Consider the following 17,672-nt stretch of genomic DNA (forward strand, 5'->3'; position numbering starts at 1 on the left):
TTGTCCCAGTGTACAACTGTGCTCCATATCTATAAGCATAAAAAAGCATGTACATTAAATCTTAACATGCACCCAGAAAACTGCATGCATATATACATTTCCCATAAAATCTGGAGGCACAGTTAAGACTGAAAATTATATTTTCAATCTGGTTTGTCATTCTGTACAAGAAGAACATTTGTACGCCATTACTTTACAAAGGGCAACATTAATGTCTCTGAGCACAACATAATATAATATCCGTTCCTCCCTTTTTCTTCTTAATTTCAACCTCTAACATTCTGCATACTTGTTTCTGTGAAGGTCCTTGTGCATCAATATTAAGTATGGCATTATATAACAGGCTTGTGTGTACGTGTGTGTATGTGTATATATATATATATCTCTCTGAAAAGGCCTATGGTGAGAATTAAGAGTTTTGTATTCAGCAAACAAACCTAAACTACATGTAAAACCACTGCAACTGATCACCAAAGAGAATGAGTGAATTAATTGTAAATTTTTGTGACATTGCAAATCAGACACAAATAAATCAGTAACCTTGGAAACGGAATACTTTTCTAGCTGAATTTTGCCACTGCTTCATTTTTCAGCGTTATTAGAAAGTTCAATAACTCCCTGTTTGGAGAATGAATTAAAAATAGTCCAAAGAACAGAGGGGTCTTCACAATTATGATGATTCTGCCAATGACTGAAAAGCCCCTCTTTTCTTCCAAATACCTGCTTGCATAAGATGCAGTTATAATCAGCTTTACACCAAATTTGAATTTTTTTATTTTGTGTGGCACAGCCAAAATTTTGCAACTCCTTTCCTGGTTCACTGTTACCTGATGGAATAACCTCACTTTTAGTTAAAGTATCAAAATTATTTTGATGAAGATATATTTCTCTTTTCAGTTTTGGAAAAGCATAGAACTCTTCCTCACAAGTGCCATGTTTGATTGGATTTCGTCTCTCTTTGCGCTGCTTCCAGAAATGAGCTGCATGTTTGATCAGTTCTTCCTGAGCTCCCTTGCCTCCCTGTAGAATTCCTTCTTTTATTCTTCCTGGGAGCTCCTCGCCATGAAAACACAACAAATGAAACTTCATCTCAGCAAAAGACTGTGCAGTAAACTGGCATCTGGCACATTTGATCTGTAATTTGACTTCTGTTTGACTCTGAAATAAATCTTCAAAATTGCATTTATTTCCCCTAAAATAGGAAGAAAAAAAGGAATATGTATGCTACTTCAATACTAGCCATGTTTGGAATTAGAATGGAAATTTCTAATCTTCTAAATTTTAAGAAGTGGAAAAGGAGGAGGAATTTATGGAACATTATATTTACTTTATTAAAACCAGACATTTTTACTGCACCAAAAAATTTAAAATTCTGCACACAATATTTTAAAATTCTGCAAATAATATTTCTCCGGGACACGGACTCAGCAGTCAGGCTGCACCGAACTCTGACACAGTGCAAGGTCCCGGCCTGCCCCTCTGTATGGGCAGGCAGGCTCAGCAAGGCAGGATCCAAATGTGGGGGAGCTTACTGTGGGAGGAACCAGGTGTGGGTTGAGAGGGTTCTGTGTGGGGCAATCTGGGTGCGGGTGGCTCAGTGGGAATCTAGGTGCAATCTGGATGCACAGGAGCTTGTTGTGGGTTCTGGGTGCAACAGTAATGGGACTCTGCAGGGGGGTCCAGATGAAGGTGGTTGGGGCTCAGCGGGGAGAGGGGGGGAAGGGAGACAGGGGAGTGTTGGTGGGGGGGGGATAGAGCTCAGCAGGAGGGTCTGGGTCTGGGGGGTCCAGATGCCAGGGGAGTGGGGTTCAGTGGGCTGGGGATCCAGGTGCAGCTGGTTGGGGCTCAGTGGGGTGGGGGTACGGGTGGTTCGCCAGGGCGGTCCAGGTGCAGGGGGAGTGGGGCTCATCGGGGGAGAAGGGGGTTCGGAGTGTGGGGGGGGAGGAGGCTCGGCAGGAGGGTCTGAGTATGAGGGGGTCTGGATGCCCGGGGGTTGGGCAGATGGGGGAGCAGCTCCCTGTACAGGGATCCCTCCCCCTGTAGCTGAGGAGCGATGATTAGGGACTCTGGAGGGGGTAGTCAGGGAACAAGGAACAGGGGGGCCAAAGCAAGTTTGATACAACGCGGTCTCACCTATAACACGGTGAGATTTTTTGTCTCCCGAGGACCGCGTTATATCGGGGTAGAGGTGTACCATTCTTTTTAAAAATACAAATTGGAAAGAATACAGATGAGAACAAGGCTAAAAAGTAAGACTAAATATTAGGAAATACTTTTTAACTGTAAGAAGTCAGGGAATGAAAAAAAAAGCCCAGCTCCACTATCGGTTGTGGTATTATTTTAACAGGAAATATTCAGGACTAGACTAGACACCAATCAGTCAATGATAATTTAGGATTAATAAATCCTGATGGACTATAGGAGGAAAGGGATGGACTAGATGACTGACTAGAGAGGTCTAACAAAATTTGCAAGCAGCTCTGAATCTCATCTTGGAAGAAAAAGTTAATAAAAATAAAAAACTTTTATAGTAAATAGAAGTCCATAAATGACACTGAAATAATGAAATCATTTTCTTATTGCCATTTAACTTGTATATGCACTCACCTCTCTATTGTTTCTTCTGCTCCTTTTATATTTATGTCTCTATTCTTTAAAGCATCTTGCAGTTGCTGTTCACCTGTGGAGTGCTCGGTGCTGATAACAACCCTGTGTACTTCCTTCAGATGGCCAAAGTATACTCTTGCATGGCCAAATACTTTGGCACAAAACTCACAACACACAAGTTTCTTGAGTCTACCTTCATTGTGATGAAGCTTCATGTGAGTGCTTAGGCTTCCTGAATGAACATATGCTTTCTGGCAAATTCGACAGCTATAAGGCCGTCTATTTGTGTGTGTGTTCATGTGGTCCTGAAGATGGTGTTTAAATTGAAAGTTGTGGTTACAGACATGGCACTTATGCCATGGCTTAGGTACAGCAGAAAATAAATTTCTACACAGATCACTTTGTTTAGCAGAAGTGACATCACTCTGCTTATAGCTTAAATATTTATTTGGAAGTGTATCATTTAAGAAAATGTCTTGTTCTATGCAGTCAGGAGTCTGAGTCTCTATTATAGCCGCAGAAGTCAGTGGAGCTAAAGCCTGCATAACTACAGGTTTTGGTCTGATACTACGGTATTTTTTAACTGACTCAGCCCTACTGTTTTTTGATTCATGGGGATCAACTTTTACTCTCTCTTTACCCTCTCTAAATTTACTAATGATGCACTTTCTTCTTTTGGTCTGAAATGCCAATATATCATCTGGGGTTCTTCGTTTTCTGCCTCTTCTCTTAGAGGCGACACAATTCAATTTCTTTAGATTATCAACATCCAGTTTAGTGGCTGGACTGAAGGTATTTTCACGGGGGGCTTGTTTGGAGATTTGTGCAAAAGATATCGCTAGTAGTTTATCATAAACTCTGGTAGAAACATTAAAGGTTTTTACCAAAGGTGGTATTTTTTCACATTCAGGTCTTCGCCCAGGAGTAGATGCAGCCACAGTGTTAGAATTTTGTTTAGATTTACAGAACACTGCATTTTTCATTCTTGAATATGGCAAAATAGGAAGTTTTCCTTTTGGTGCGGACTGAGTCAATTGAACTTCATTGCCAAATATTGCCGGTGACAGGACCGTGACAGAATTTGTAGAATTCACCAGTTTTTCTTTAAGTTTCTCAGATGTTATGACTGAGCCTTTTGTGGCTTCAATAGTTGATTTCATGGAATGTAGATTTATTTTCACAGGATTACTTGGATTCATTGGCTTGGACAAACATTCCTTAATGACAGATGGTCCCGAAATACTATCTTCAGCAGTTTCGGTTTTGTTTAATAAAGGAGATCCAGATTCTACACAGTTGTTTTCACGGAGTAAAGTAGCAACTGTAATTTCAGTAGAACCATGATCAATTAAAATAACTTGTTCAGATGAATCTGTAGTAGAATGAGCTTCAGGAAGATCTCCAGTTGAAGTAGTCATTGCTGGTGTCTGTGATGAAATTTGTACCTTGCTGGGAATCTTGTCATGTGCACTTGAAGAAGAGGTTTGAATTGTTTTTTTGTCAATCAACAATTTATTTTTTACAGCTTGATACCTAGGAATAGGTAGCTTGAGGTTTTCAGGAGGGGGCACATTTGATTGTTGGATTCGTTGTGCTGCCAGTGCAGGGGTGATATGTGGTAAAGCTACAAGAGAAAAAGTTCCCTCACGACCAGCAACTTGCATTAGAGTATAGTTTTGTGTTGGCATTATAAGTGGTTTAGAGCTTGCAGATGAAATAGGATTAGTTTGTTCAGGAAGAACAGGTGGAAGACACGACACCACCCCTGATGTTATAACTTTAGGTACCATCTTTGGTGCAATTGTCCTAAACTGACTTTTATTCTGAAAACCTTTTCCACTTCTTATTATCCCAGAAGAGGATTTCCATTTATCTGAAATAATGAAATAAAACACACAAACATGTAATATGATGTATAACAAACTTTTTTTTTTTAATTACTTTATCAAAAAGGAACTTGTTTAGGAGGGTTTCCATTTCACAAAAGCTTACTAGAAATATCTGGGTATGTAAACCACCACTCGCTTATGTATGGAACTGTTGGCTTTTCAGAGACAAACTGAAAGGCGAATAAACCTGAGAAGTTTCAAGTAATGTGTTTGGCTACACTTAAGCCCCTTCGTTTTCAGTTTTAAAAGATTTTTACCCAAAAATTCCCGGGTTTTACAAAAAGTATTATTAATTTTTTTCTGATTTTTACCCTACTTTTGTATCATTCAAATATATTAAAAATAACTTGTTTTATTAGGAAAATACAATACATTGCATGAAATATATGTATTATGATAATACATTAGTCTGCGTGTATATGCAAAGCTGCCTGTTGAAGTAAGGCTATGTATTAGTCTAGAAAATACACACAAACAAACAGGCACGCAAGCTCTGAAGTGCGTGCGCATCTGAGTGCTGACAAATCTCACGCCCACCACGTACACATTTCAAGCTGTTAGCAGATAATGGTATAAAGATTTGACACACTAAAATGGGAAGAAAATGAAAATCTATATCAGAATACGTTTCAGAACACAAGGAACAAAACAGGAGAAAAGGATGAAGTTGACTGTATGCAATAAAAATTGTGTTGCCCAATTATTAAATGTAAATATTTCTAAGTGTAAGTCTACAATAGTAAACTGTTTATTCAAATGAAAAGTTTTATTTGGGGATTAGGGATATAATAAACACTGATAAATCCCGAGGAAAAATTAAATAAAACAACAACTGAAAACAAAGGGCCCTAGCTATACTTAACACCTGCAAACAAAAATGTTAGTTTCTCTTCATCTGATCAATAATTCTAAAACATTTTCCACTCTACATCATACACTCTCTTCATTTCCAGCACTTATCTTCATCAGCCTCTTCTACACTAGAAAAAATGGTATTAATATTCCAGCAATAATACTGCTGCACTGGTATTAGGAATGGTGTAAATGCTTGTGTAGACAGGGCTCAGGTATTTTTGGTACCGTGGCATGAAAATGTGCTCAGAGCCGTTCCAATTGTTGTGGACTCGGACTACAATAAGAGTAAAAAAATTTTTAATGCAAACACACCCATGTTGAGCATGCCTTTCTACCTGCCATGCTATCTTTCAATTCCTTTTTAACACTTGTGGGGTTTTTAGATATAGACAGAACTCATCTGATATTTCAAAGATTACTGCTACAAAACATGTAAATGTAACTTGGGATAAAAATGTACTGCCAGCAAAAACTTATAATCACTCTTATTTCTGCCTGTTGAAATGATATGCACTTTGGCTGCATAGCACCAGAGTTCCATTTAAAGCTATGGTTGTAGTTCTATTCCCTTGTGGGACTCTTTTTTAAAAAGCTTTCCTCAGACTTTTATAATGTTTTTACATGTTTTTACAATTAAATCACAGACATTTTAAAAGTGAGTCAACTCCTTTTGTAAGTGTTAATAGAGGAACAAAGAAAAACATGTTGATAAAGAATAAAGCTAATAAACAACAGAAGAAAGTTAAAATATACAAAAGGCAATGGACATGGATCAGCAGAGGCATAAGCCTACCTTTCAGGTAGTATGTGGAAAGACATTAAACGTGCGTTGCACTGCACCATTGCCATTTTCACATTACAGCCTCATTGCCTATCAATAAACAAACTCATTCTCTGCCACCTCAAATTAGCACAGCCTGAGGTTATTGCAGAAAAACTCCTCTCACTTTCTAGGAAGGAGGATGAACCACATGTTGCTCTAGATTTCCTGCTTGAAGTCACTTTGGTTTAAATCAATCCATCATGTAACTTGGGATAGCTCTCATCCAGATCACTAGATGCTCAGGTTCCAGAAATACAATCTGGTCAGGTCCATTACCTGTAAGGTCCTAGGCCTTCACACTTTGCTCTTTTTCCAATATTACTTGATATTAGGAAAATTCAGTCTTAAACAGAAGGATGTCAAACAGAAAATGTAAAAAATAAGGTAATACTGAAGGCTACAAGACACCAAAAATGTTCACAGTGAATTACCATGAAGTTATTTAGTAGAGAAGTTTCTGTTATACGTACAGCATTACAAATGTACAAAGACGGAGTGTACCTTTCTTCTAATACACCTCTACCCCAATATAATGCTGTCCTCGGGAGCCAAAAAATCTTACCGCATTATAGGTGAAATCACGTTATATCGAACTTGCTTTGATCCGTCGGAGCGCGCAGCCCCCCCCCCCGCCCCCCGGAGCACTGCTTTACCGCGTTATATCAGAATTCGTGTTATATCGGGTCACGTTATATCGGGGTAGAGGTGTACTGACAACTTAACACTTTTATCCTTATATAGCATATTCACCACATATGTTGAACACCTTACCAATTCATATTACAAGTTACATACATTATTTTTAAAAAGACATTTCATTTTAATCTCCCCCTAAAGGCAGTAATACAGAGGGGTTTTCATGAGAACCCACTGCTCGGCCAGAGTCCCTGGGCACAAAATCAAAGTAAAAAATCTATTCTTAGCTCTTAAACCCTAAGCTCTCAGCTGTTAATATTATTGGTAGTATTCAGGCTTTTTGCTTCTTACACACAATTGTTTTTAAGGTAAGATTTTATGTGGATTTTGAGAAGAAGTACAACATGACTATGTGGATTAATGTAATCATTAGCCCAGGCACATAATTCTGAGCTGTAGGCTAGATTCTAAATTTGAAATGATGCATCAACAACAAGGCTATAGCAACACTGATGCATCTGAAGAAGTGAGGTTTTTTACCCACAAAAGCTTATGCCCAAATAAATCTGTTAGTCTTTGAAGTGCCACCAGACTCCTTGTTGTTTTTGTGGATACAGACTAACACGGCTACCCCCTGATACTTTTCACCATGTGTGGATGTCAAAGAGTTTCTATACAACAGGCAGTTTTTTAGTTTATTACAGTATTCCAAATGAGGTGGTTTCCATTCTCCCTTCAATTTTGGCTTCCTCTGTGGACTCCGTCTTACTATGCCAAAGTCCCATTCAACGAAGTGCACATTCTGAGATGGATGACAACTAGCTTTCTGTTTGCAGTGATGCTATAGCCTTGTTGATCCCAGGTTATTAGAAAGACAAGGTGGCCAAGCCAATATCTTTTATTGGACCAACTTCTGTTGGTGAAAGAGACAAGTTTTGAGCTTACACAGAGCTCTACCAAATAAGAACTTTACCTTTTGTCTAAAGAAGATGACATATCTGACACAAAAATCCCAGTAACTCCTTGTGACAGACTGACAATATCCTGAACAAACCTTATTGAATCAAATTAAACTTTACTGAATTAAGTTTAGCATCTTTGGAGTTCACTGTATTACAAATGCAAATATTTATGAACTATTGTGGGATTGCATGGAACCTCTTTAGTAGGAAGTCAAGATTAATGCACTACCAGAAAGGACTGTATCTTCAGAGTGATGTGAATGTGAATTTTTAAGATTAAGGGGGTTTCTCTAGGAGGAGAGGGTATATGCTAATATAATTCCTCTTTTTATCAACCCTTTGAAGCCTCCCCCTTGGGAGAGAGAGACCCATTGCACATTAATTATCTGCTTCTGGGAACTCCAGATCAAAGAGCTTTGATCTGTATAAAAGGGTGGACTAAACTTATCATTTGAGTGTGCTTGTTCTGAGCTGAAGTTCTGATGAACTTATAATCACAAGGAAGCCCCTAAGGTGGGGTGCTGAACAAATGTTCTGGCCAGAGCCCATGTGAAAGTTGGGAAGAACTCTGGTAAGCTTATTAGGATGCGTGTACGTTTAAAAAAAAAAAATTTATGTTTTCTCTGTAATGCTTTTTACCTTAAGAATAAAGTAGGCTTGCCTAGAAAACTCCAAGTGGTAACTTATATCTATAGGAATCACTCTATTATCAGTCTCTGAAGGGAAAGCAAGCAGGTCTGTTTAGGCAGACTGCCTTTGTTGGGAAATACACAGTGAAGGCAACCTGGACACACCCTGGTTTGAAGGGAGTGAGATGTGGGTCTCCAACCAGAAAGGCAATGGCTGGAGATCTGGAAGCTGAATTGGGTGCCCTTTCTGGATCATCGAGGGGAAATACAGGTGGAGTGGCCCTGAACACTCTAGGACCCAGGAGTCCAGAAATGTCAGGCACCCACAAGAACTATTAATTTTGGGGTATGAGGCACCGTTTGTGGAAACAGATGCATTAGATAGTGGATATTTTTACATATTGTCCTTTTGTGAAACTCATGTATTTTCTTTATTGCAAACTCAGTAAAATGGTATTTATTAAAAGGAATTTTCTATACAATTCATCATTCTGAAGTGACAGTCTCATGAAGTTCTTAGCCAACAGAATAATAATTCATGAAACTGCCTTTAAAATAATGGATTTTTTTAATCAACTTTTCATATTATGCAGTATATTGTAATGTTAAGCAATGATTTAGCTGAGTTTGAGACAGAGTTTCTATACAAACACTTTTTTCAACTGGTCATAATTTTATCATAAATATTCCTTCCAAGCTGAACCATCCCATGTTTGGTCTCAGTACTGAGTGCTGATTTTTTTGCCAAGCTTGCATTAGATAGTCTAGTGAAGAAGTGTGGGTTGCGGTGTCTTTGGTATTGTAATAGAGCCTTCAGAGAACCACACACTTATATCGCCTCCCAGTGGGAATGCCTTTCAGTCCAGTTCCCCACCCGAGGATGGGTTTAGCTTCACCTCAGGTTTGCAATGTCTTTGCCCCTTTTCAGAGTGGGAGTGGGATTGGAACGAGGCTTATGCCCCTCCTGCAGCTGGGCCAGTTGGTATGGGAGCCTGGGCCCTCTGATGCCACCAGACACTGATCCAAGGCACGGCACCCTGGAGTGCCCTCGCAACCTTCCCTGAGTCACTTCCTATTATCTGTCCCTTCCCAGGGCTCCAAGTCCAAGACCCTTCCCCAGGAGCCATCAGGATATGTCTGTCTTCCTCCCAGCTTCTCCTTCTGAACTGAGTGGTCTCCTTTTAAGCTTCCTCTCCAGTTGGAGCATACCCTGCACGTCTGGAGGGGTGAGATTACCTGGGCCCAGTGCTGCACCCCTTTGGGCCCAGTGCGGGGTCTGCACAGGTATGCAGAGGATACCCAGCTTTATATTTCCCTCTCATCCAACAGCTAGTGTAATTAAGATTCTTATCTAATAATAGAGAGACTGGGGCATCAAAGCCTGTCTCAGGTAGCCACAGCAGCACATGGGACAACAGGGGGAGATATGGGTAGCCTGCTAGAGAAGAGATGTGACCCACTGCCAGGGGAGCTGCTGCTTCTCCATGGCTCCCTTCACCCCCCATCATGGGCCATTCTACCTCTTCCAGGTAAAAGGGAGAATGCTGGATGCTCTCTCTCCTCCCTTGGCTTCCTCCTCTTCTTCCTCCTTTTCCATTAGTGCTGGTGATGGTGGCAACAGAAAGATGGAATGGCAAGGGGATGGCTAGGAAGACACACAGGTGACACCAGTAGGAACTATTCATAGGTAGTGCTGTGGGTGGAGATTGTATGAATACCACCACTTATTATTTTTTGTAATTTAACCAAGGAATACCTGAAACTTGCTATTTTACGTATGGCAGAAAGCTTCAAGATGTCAGAAACACTGTTTATTGACAAATGTTAATTTTTAATGGCAACAACTGTATTATGGAAGTATTATATAAGAGGTATTATAAGAGGTAGCTATATGTAGATTGACAGGTAATGCAAAGAGTATAGCGCTCAACATGTCAGGTGTGACAGTTTTTTTAATTGCATTTAGTGATAAAGAAAGCATGGCAAGCACTGTGGCCACACAGAGGTTCTGAATGATGGAGGAGTTCTGTGGAGAAAATAATATGTGATCGTATAATTAAAGGCTGTATCATAATGGATATGCACTAGGGGGCTGAATTAAATTGTATAAGCAGCCTTAATTCTAGCAATTCCTAACTTTCATGTGCTTGACTTTGCAATCTAAATAACGTTTTTAACTTTTAAATATATTTGTATTATAGTTGTCCCTGAAGGTCCTAATCAGGATCGGGGCATCATTGTACTAGGCACTATATAAACACAAGAAAATGCAGTGCTTGCACTGAATTGCTTACAGCTTTAAAAAAAATGCCACATAACCCTTAGATACAGTACATAACAGAGTATGGATTCAAAACTGTGTGACTGTATGCATGTTAGAGGCAACTGTATCAGGTAAGGTACTACAGGAGTCCGTATTAGAAACCATAATGTTCACTATTCGCATTAAGGAATTAGAGGAAGGCTTAAAATCAATACAGAATACACTTGATCCACACCAAAAGCAGGGGCATCTGAAGAAGTGAGGTTTTTACCCACGAAAGCTTATGCCCAAATAAATCTGTTAGTCTTTAAGGTGCCACCAGACTCCTTGTTGTTACCAAAAGCAGAGGCCCAGCAAACACACAGGAGGACAGAGCAAAGTGCTAAAGTGATCTGGAGAGAGTAGCACAATGGATACATGGGATTAAATAAGATTTAACACTTACAAACATAATGTCACCTTCTTGGAATAAAGATGCAAACAGATACTAATTGGAAGAGAAATCATATAGATAGCAGGAAAACAGAAATACTTATGGGTGACAATAAGTAAGAAATTGCAAGGATTTGTCCTTGAAAAAATAAATCCAACATTATTTTTTATTCATATGAACTAAACAGACAGATATCTTGTATAATGCTATAATAAGGTGATAATGCTATCGGTAGCTCTGTTACAAATTACCAATATCTAAAATACTGTTATTCTGGTCCTCAAAGTTTATGAAGGATATTGAAAAGCAAGAGAAAATACAGAGAAAAACAAATATATAAGAGCTAGCTATTATTATGTACATGTACAAAGATTAGAAGATAACATACGAGAAAAGAAATCAATGTATACAATATTTAAAAACTCAAGGGGGACATGATTGCTGTATATAGACACACTAAAGGAAATAAGATGTGAAAAAACATTATTCACAAAAAGGTAGTACAGGGAGAAAAGGCCTAAAATTAAAAAAAAAAAAAAAAAAAAAAAAAAAACTTTTAGACTATCATTTGGTATGTTTTTTGTAAAGCTGGAGAAATTGGGCATTGGGACAGTTTTCTCAGGGCTCAATCATAAGCCCTCTTCCTATCCACACAGAAGAGTAAGGGGATTTAGGACTGCCCTCTCTCTTCTGTATGGGCTATACAGGAGATCACCACTGTCACTGGGCTCCTTAGATTCCAGCTCATGCAAATTGGACTTCCCCCATGAAACAAGGAAGAAGCATCAGACCGTGACTCTCAGAGTAAATTTGATCCAGGATTTGTTACCTCTTACTACAGTCGTAATAGAACAATCCCGTCCTGTCCCTACGGCTACTTGGTAGGACATGAGTGGTGATAATGTAGGTCAACATCAAGGAAACTGGATGACTCAAGATGATCTCTTCTGGCCCTACTATCTATAAATTTTATAGAAGAATATGAGTTTTCGATGTCTGCATGAAATCAAGGCGGCAAAAATACCTTTAAACCACTATACTCTTAGAAGACATTACAGACGGAGAATAATCAACACTTATTTCCTTGGTACTGTTGTCCATTTCAATTCATCAATTAATTCATTTGGAAAATAGTAAACAACAAAAAAAGACCATCTCACAGTAATTACCTAAGTGAGCGTATGACTGGACCAATAACAGACAAACATGAAACAAGAGAACGATCATCTTGCTGTACATGGAAAATGCAGACTTTAGATTAATAAAATAATTATATGAAGCCCTATTGAATGTGTCATGATATTCCCAGTTTGACGATTTCAAAAGAACTAATCATTTCTAAAGGGAAGTACAAATGGTTGAAATACAGAAGAAAATTGTTGTAACAGAGTCGATATTAAATGTGTGTCAACACTAGCCAGCTATTACATTTTACCAAATCTCCATACCCACAAAATACCTGTGGTTACTGTCTTTCGCTGCAGCATAAGTTTCTTGTGTTTGTTGACACAGCATAGTTTGTTGCACACAATGTTTCTCTGCAGGATTAGCATGCAAAAAAGTCACCATCTGCAAAAGCGCTTCAGTCACTTATAAACAGGTCCCAAGATAAGAAATTGAGAAAAGAGACAATATACAGCTTTATCTTCCAGTTAATGCATTAAAAAAGCTACAGCTTCCTACTCTGTCATTTTACCTCCAATCAAATAGCACTTTAAAAACTTATATATTAAATGCTAAAGACAAGGTGATAGTTTAATAAATGACTAACGCTGGTTAATGTGATAGACAGGATGATTTAGTTTCAGTGTCATGGCATGCAGTCAACAATACCAAAACAAAAAAAGCTCAAAGAAAACTGAAGTTCCAACAGCTCTTAAATTCAGAGGGCTGAAGGCAGTGCTGATTTACACTTCACACAATCCCACTGACATCAATGGGACTGCACAAGCTAAGTAAATTCAGCACAGAATATCTTGAAAACCGATTCTGATGCACACTATTACAGGCGAGGCTCATAGCAGCACCTATTAAGTTTGCCCAACAATGACCATTATAAGATAATGTTACCATACTTTAACTGTTTGGACTGAAGTTTTTCATGCTAGGTGTTTGACTCATACCGAATTTTTTTGGACATTTTCAGTTGAAATGGTTCAACTTTTTTCAAGAATGAGACTACGGGAAAATATGTTGTTTTGTCAATGTAAAACAATTCCTGCCAACCTTGTCTTTTTAAAAGCTCTAGAGACCCCATGTTCTGTAGCAGAGACTTGAAATTTGCAGTGAGGATGGGGAGCTGTTTGTATATGCTCAGTAGACTTAGATTTTTAGTAGCTAAATTTCCTGGAGAATCCATCTGCACTGGGCATTCTTCAGCAAATGGTTAAGCATGACTTGCCCTGCAATTGCAGCTGTATGCTGTAAACCATGCCGGTCCAGGCAACCGAACAGAAAGCAGGGAGACTCTCTCCTGGGCAGTGATCCAAATGCAGATGGGACAAGAGCCAGACCTGTGGGAAGGGTCCACTGGGAGAGGGAGCTAGGGGAGGGGAGGGTGGGCAGAAATCATGACTGGAAGCTGGGAAGGATGGTGAGAGGGAAAATGGAACGAGTAGTTTGGGTGGACGGAGACTGATACAGGAAGCCATTGCAGAGACTGGGACTGGCTGAGCAAAGAGATTTTGAGTAGGAGCCAGGTATGGGGCTGGGATTGAAAAAAGTTGGGTGGACAGAAAAAAAGAAGGGAGATCAATCTGATGAGGACTCAGGGTGAAGAATTGGGATTAGCTAGGCAAAGAGATTGGGTCGAGGAGCCAGGGGTGGGGACACTAAAATTTGACAAAAAGCCCAAGGACAGAGATTGGGATTAGGAGCCAGTGGGGCAACTGGACTCCAGTGAGTGGCAGAGAGACAGATCAGATGATGAGTCATGATGTGGGAGAGGAAACTGGGATTGACTGGGGACAAAGATCTGGGGAAAAACTAGGAATGCCTTAGCTAGGAGACTAAGACCGGAAGTAAAGAGAAGTGAGACTAAGACTGGCATGAAACACCTAAAGAGTGGGGGGGAGGGATAGCACAATGGTTTGAGCATTGGCCTGCTAAACCCAGGGTTGTGAGTTCAATCCTTGAGGGGGCCACTTAGGGATCTGGGGCAAAATCAGTACTTGGTCCTGCTAGTGAAGGCAGGGGGCTGGACTCAATGACCTTTCAAGGTCCCTTCCAGTTCTAGGAGATAGGATATCTCCATTAATTTAATTTAAAAAGAGTGGAGATTGGGACTGGGTAGGCAAGGAGAGGGACTAGGACAAGGAGTGGGAAAGAAACATGACTGGGACAAGGACAGGTTACAGGGAATGAGGCAGAAGCATTTGTGCCCACCACAGCACATTCCCTTCTAGAGCTTGAGTCTCACCATTCTTCTTCCGATAAACATCTGTGAAACCCAGTGGCTAATGACCCATATTGATGGCAACAGGATGCCATATAATGGAATTTCTGGTTGCTTTTTAAAAAACATATACACACACAAAAACTATGTTAAAAGAACATTATTAAGGTTGCATTTCAAGCATTTAAAAGTTAGGAAATGCCAGAATTAAGGTTGCCTGTCCAACCTTAATTCAATCCCCTTGTGCATTATGATAATATATGATCATGTAATTAAAGACTATTTATTTCATAGACCCCTAACTTTATTCAATGCACAAGATGGACCTAATCTGGGGATAAATCAGGGATGTGTATTAAAGGCGGCTGTTATCTGTAGGATCCTTGCTTCATCTGGTGGTAAGTCTGCTGTGAACGAGCCAGGGAATTGCATGAGAAAAGGCAGTCTCAATCCCTGGCTCTACCAGAATTCCTGTGTGATTCTGGACAAGCCACTTAAACCAGACTTTTCACAGGTGGTCATTAATTGTGCATTCCTCATTTTCTGGGTGCCTGATTTGAGAACCTGGGGTCTCATTTGAAGTGCTGAGCACTCTCAACTGCAACTGAGGTCAATGGGAGCTGTGCTTTGCATATATGAAGTGTTATACAATGCTAAGTACTCTGATAAATCAGGTTCTAGATATCTTAAATTGGGTACCCAAAATTAGTGGATATTTTTGACAGTAAAAAGATTTGAGAGTTGGAGAAAATGTTTTACAGGAGTCGTAAAGAGCTCAATCTGTTTAGTTTATCAAAAAGAAGACAGAGATGACTTGATTACAATGCAGAAGTATCTTCAAGGGGAGAAAATACCAGGTACGAAAGGACCCTTTCTTCTAGCACAAGAACCAATAGCTGGAAAATGAAGGAAGTCAAATTCAAATGAGAAATCAGTGGTAGATTCTGCATCTCTTGATGTCTTTAAATCAAGACTAGATGCCTTTTTTGGACGATATGCTTAATACATATAAATTATGCTTTAGCAAAACAGAAGTTACTGGGTTTTATACAGAGATAACTGGATAAAATGAAATGGCATGTGATATACAGGCTAGAGTAGGGTATAAAATATGTAGGAATGACAGAGTAGGTCATGGTGGTGGGGGAGTGGCACTTTATGTGAAAGAAAGCATAGAGTCAAACATAGTAAAAATCTTAAATGAATCAAATTGTACCACAGAATCTCTATGGAGAGAAATTCCATGGTCGAATAGTAAGAGTAGGGCAGGAGGAATATACAACTGACAACTAGACCAGGATAGTGATGGTGATTGTGAAATGCTCAAGGAGATTAGAGAGGCTAGAAAACTCAATAATGGAGGATTTAAACTATGCCCATATTGACTGAGTACATGTCACCTCAGGATGGGATGCAGAGATAAACTTTCTAGACACCATTTGTGATAAATGAAGGGGAGGGAGGTGGCTCCCTTTTATGGACACCCAGCCAGCCAGTTAACTATAAAATCCCTGTTAGTAGCTGTTCTCTACTTGCTTTACGTGTGAGGGGTTAAAAAGTCTATAGGTAAAAGGAAGGGAGTGGGCACCTGCCCAAAAGAGTCAATGGGAAGACTAGACTTTTTTAAAATTGGGAAAAAACTTTCCCTTTGTCTGTCTGTGTTGTTCTCCTGGAGAGCAGGACAGGACTGGAGCTATGCGGTAAAAGCTTGAGCCCAGTATGAAAATCATCAGATCATACCTAGAACTACTCATTTGAAACCCCAGATATGTAAGTAGATTGTCTAGGAAGACGCGATTAGGTTTATCTCTTTTACTTCTTTATGGCTTGGGAACTCCTCTGTGTTAACCCCAGGTGCTTTTGTTTTGCTTGTAACCTTTAAACTGGACCTCAAGAAGCTATATTGATGCTTAATCCCTGTAATTGTTTTTTTTTAAAACCTAGCAAAAAGCTTAAGTTCCAAATGTATTCCCTTTCTTTTTGTTTTTAATAAAATTTACCTTTTAGTAAGCACAGGATTGGATTTTTGTGTCCTAAGAGGTTTGTGCATAGGTTGATTTCCTTTAGAGAGAGAGAGAGAGAGAGAGAGAGAGAGAGAGAGAGAGTGTGTGTGTGTAAGGGCTTGAGGGTACCCCCACATGAAGAAATTCCCAAGTGTGCCTTTTTGGGTTTTTTGCACTTGGGTGGTGGCAGAGAAAAGCTGTAACCTTGGGAGTTTAATACAAGCCTGGAGTGGCCAGTATTAATTTTTGGAATCCTTGAGGGCCACCACCTTCTGCACTCAAAGTGTCAGAGTGGGGAAATCAGCCTTGACACCATTAATGACTAGCTTTTTGGAGCAGCTAGTCCTGGAACCCACAAGGAGAGAGGCAAATCTTGATTTAGTCCTAAGTCAGTCCTGAACCGCTTGGAAATAGTGACCTTAATACAATTAAATTTAACATCCTTGTGGGAGTGCAGGGGAAATACCAAAGAAGCCCACCACAATAGCATTCAACTTCAGAAAGAGGGCTACACAGAAATGAGAAAGTTAGTTAAACGGAAATTAAAAGGAACAATCACAAAAGTGAAATGCCTTCAAGCTGCAGGGAAACTTTTTAAAAACACCATAATAGAGGCTCAAATTAAATGTATACCCCAAATTTTAAAAAAATTAGTAAGGGGACCAAAAAAATGCCACAATGGCAAAACAGAGTAAAAGAGGCGGTTAAAAGCAAAAATGCATCCTTTAAAAAATGGAAGTCAAATCCTACGGAGGAAAATAGAAAGGAACATAAACTCTAGCAAGTAAAGTGTAAAAGTATAATTAGTCAGGACAAAAAAGATGCAAAACTAACAGCAATATTTTTTTTAAGTACATTAGAAGCATAAAAGCCTGCCAAACAATCAGTGGGGGCAATGGACAATCAAGGTACTAAAGGAGCACTCAAGGAAGACAAGGCCATTACAGAGAAGTTTACTGAAGAGGATGTGAGGGAGATTTCCAAATCTTTGCCATTCTTTTTAGGTGACAAATCTGAGGAACTGTCCCAGATTAGTGTGTCAACAGAGGAGGATTTGGAATAAATTGATAAATTAAACGGTATTAAGTCACCAGACCCAGACGGTATTCACCCAAGAGTTCAGAAGGAACCCAAATTTAACTACTAGCTATGGTATATAACCTATCACTTAAATCACC

The 17,672-nt window shown here is 39.5% G+C and overlaps 1 protein-coding gene across 1 annotated transcript in view; it reads right to left on the minus strand.

The window, feature by feature from the left end:
• Positions 1-582: 582 nt before the first annotated feature.
• The window catches only part of ZNF438 (zinc finger protein 438), a 101,173-nt gene continuing 84,083 nt past the window's right edge, over positions 583-17,672 (minus strand). Inside the window, exons 5-6 of the mRNA XM_065400143.1 lie at positions 2,608-4,480; positions 583-1,192 (exon numbers count right to left, since the gene is read on the minus strand). Of these exons, the coding sequence (XP_065256215.1) occupies positions 583-1,192; positions 2,608-4,480 (2,483 nt within the window). The remainder of the gene's footprint in view (positions 1,193-2,607; positions 4,481-17,672) is intronic.

Source organism: Emys orbicularis, chromosome 2 (assembly GCF_028017835.1).
Source record: "Emys orbicularis isolate rEmyOrb1 chromosome 2, rEmyOrb1.hap1, whole genome shotgun sequence".
NCBI lineage: Eukaryota > Metazoa > Chordata > Testudines > Emydidae > Emys > Emys orbicularis.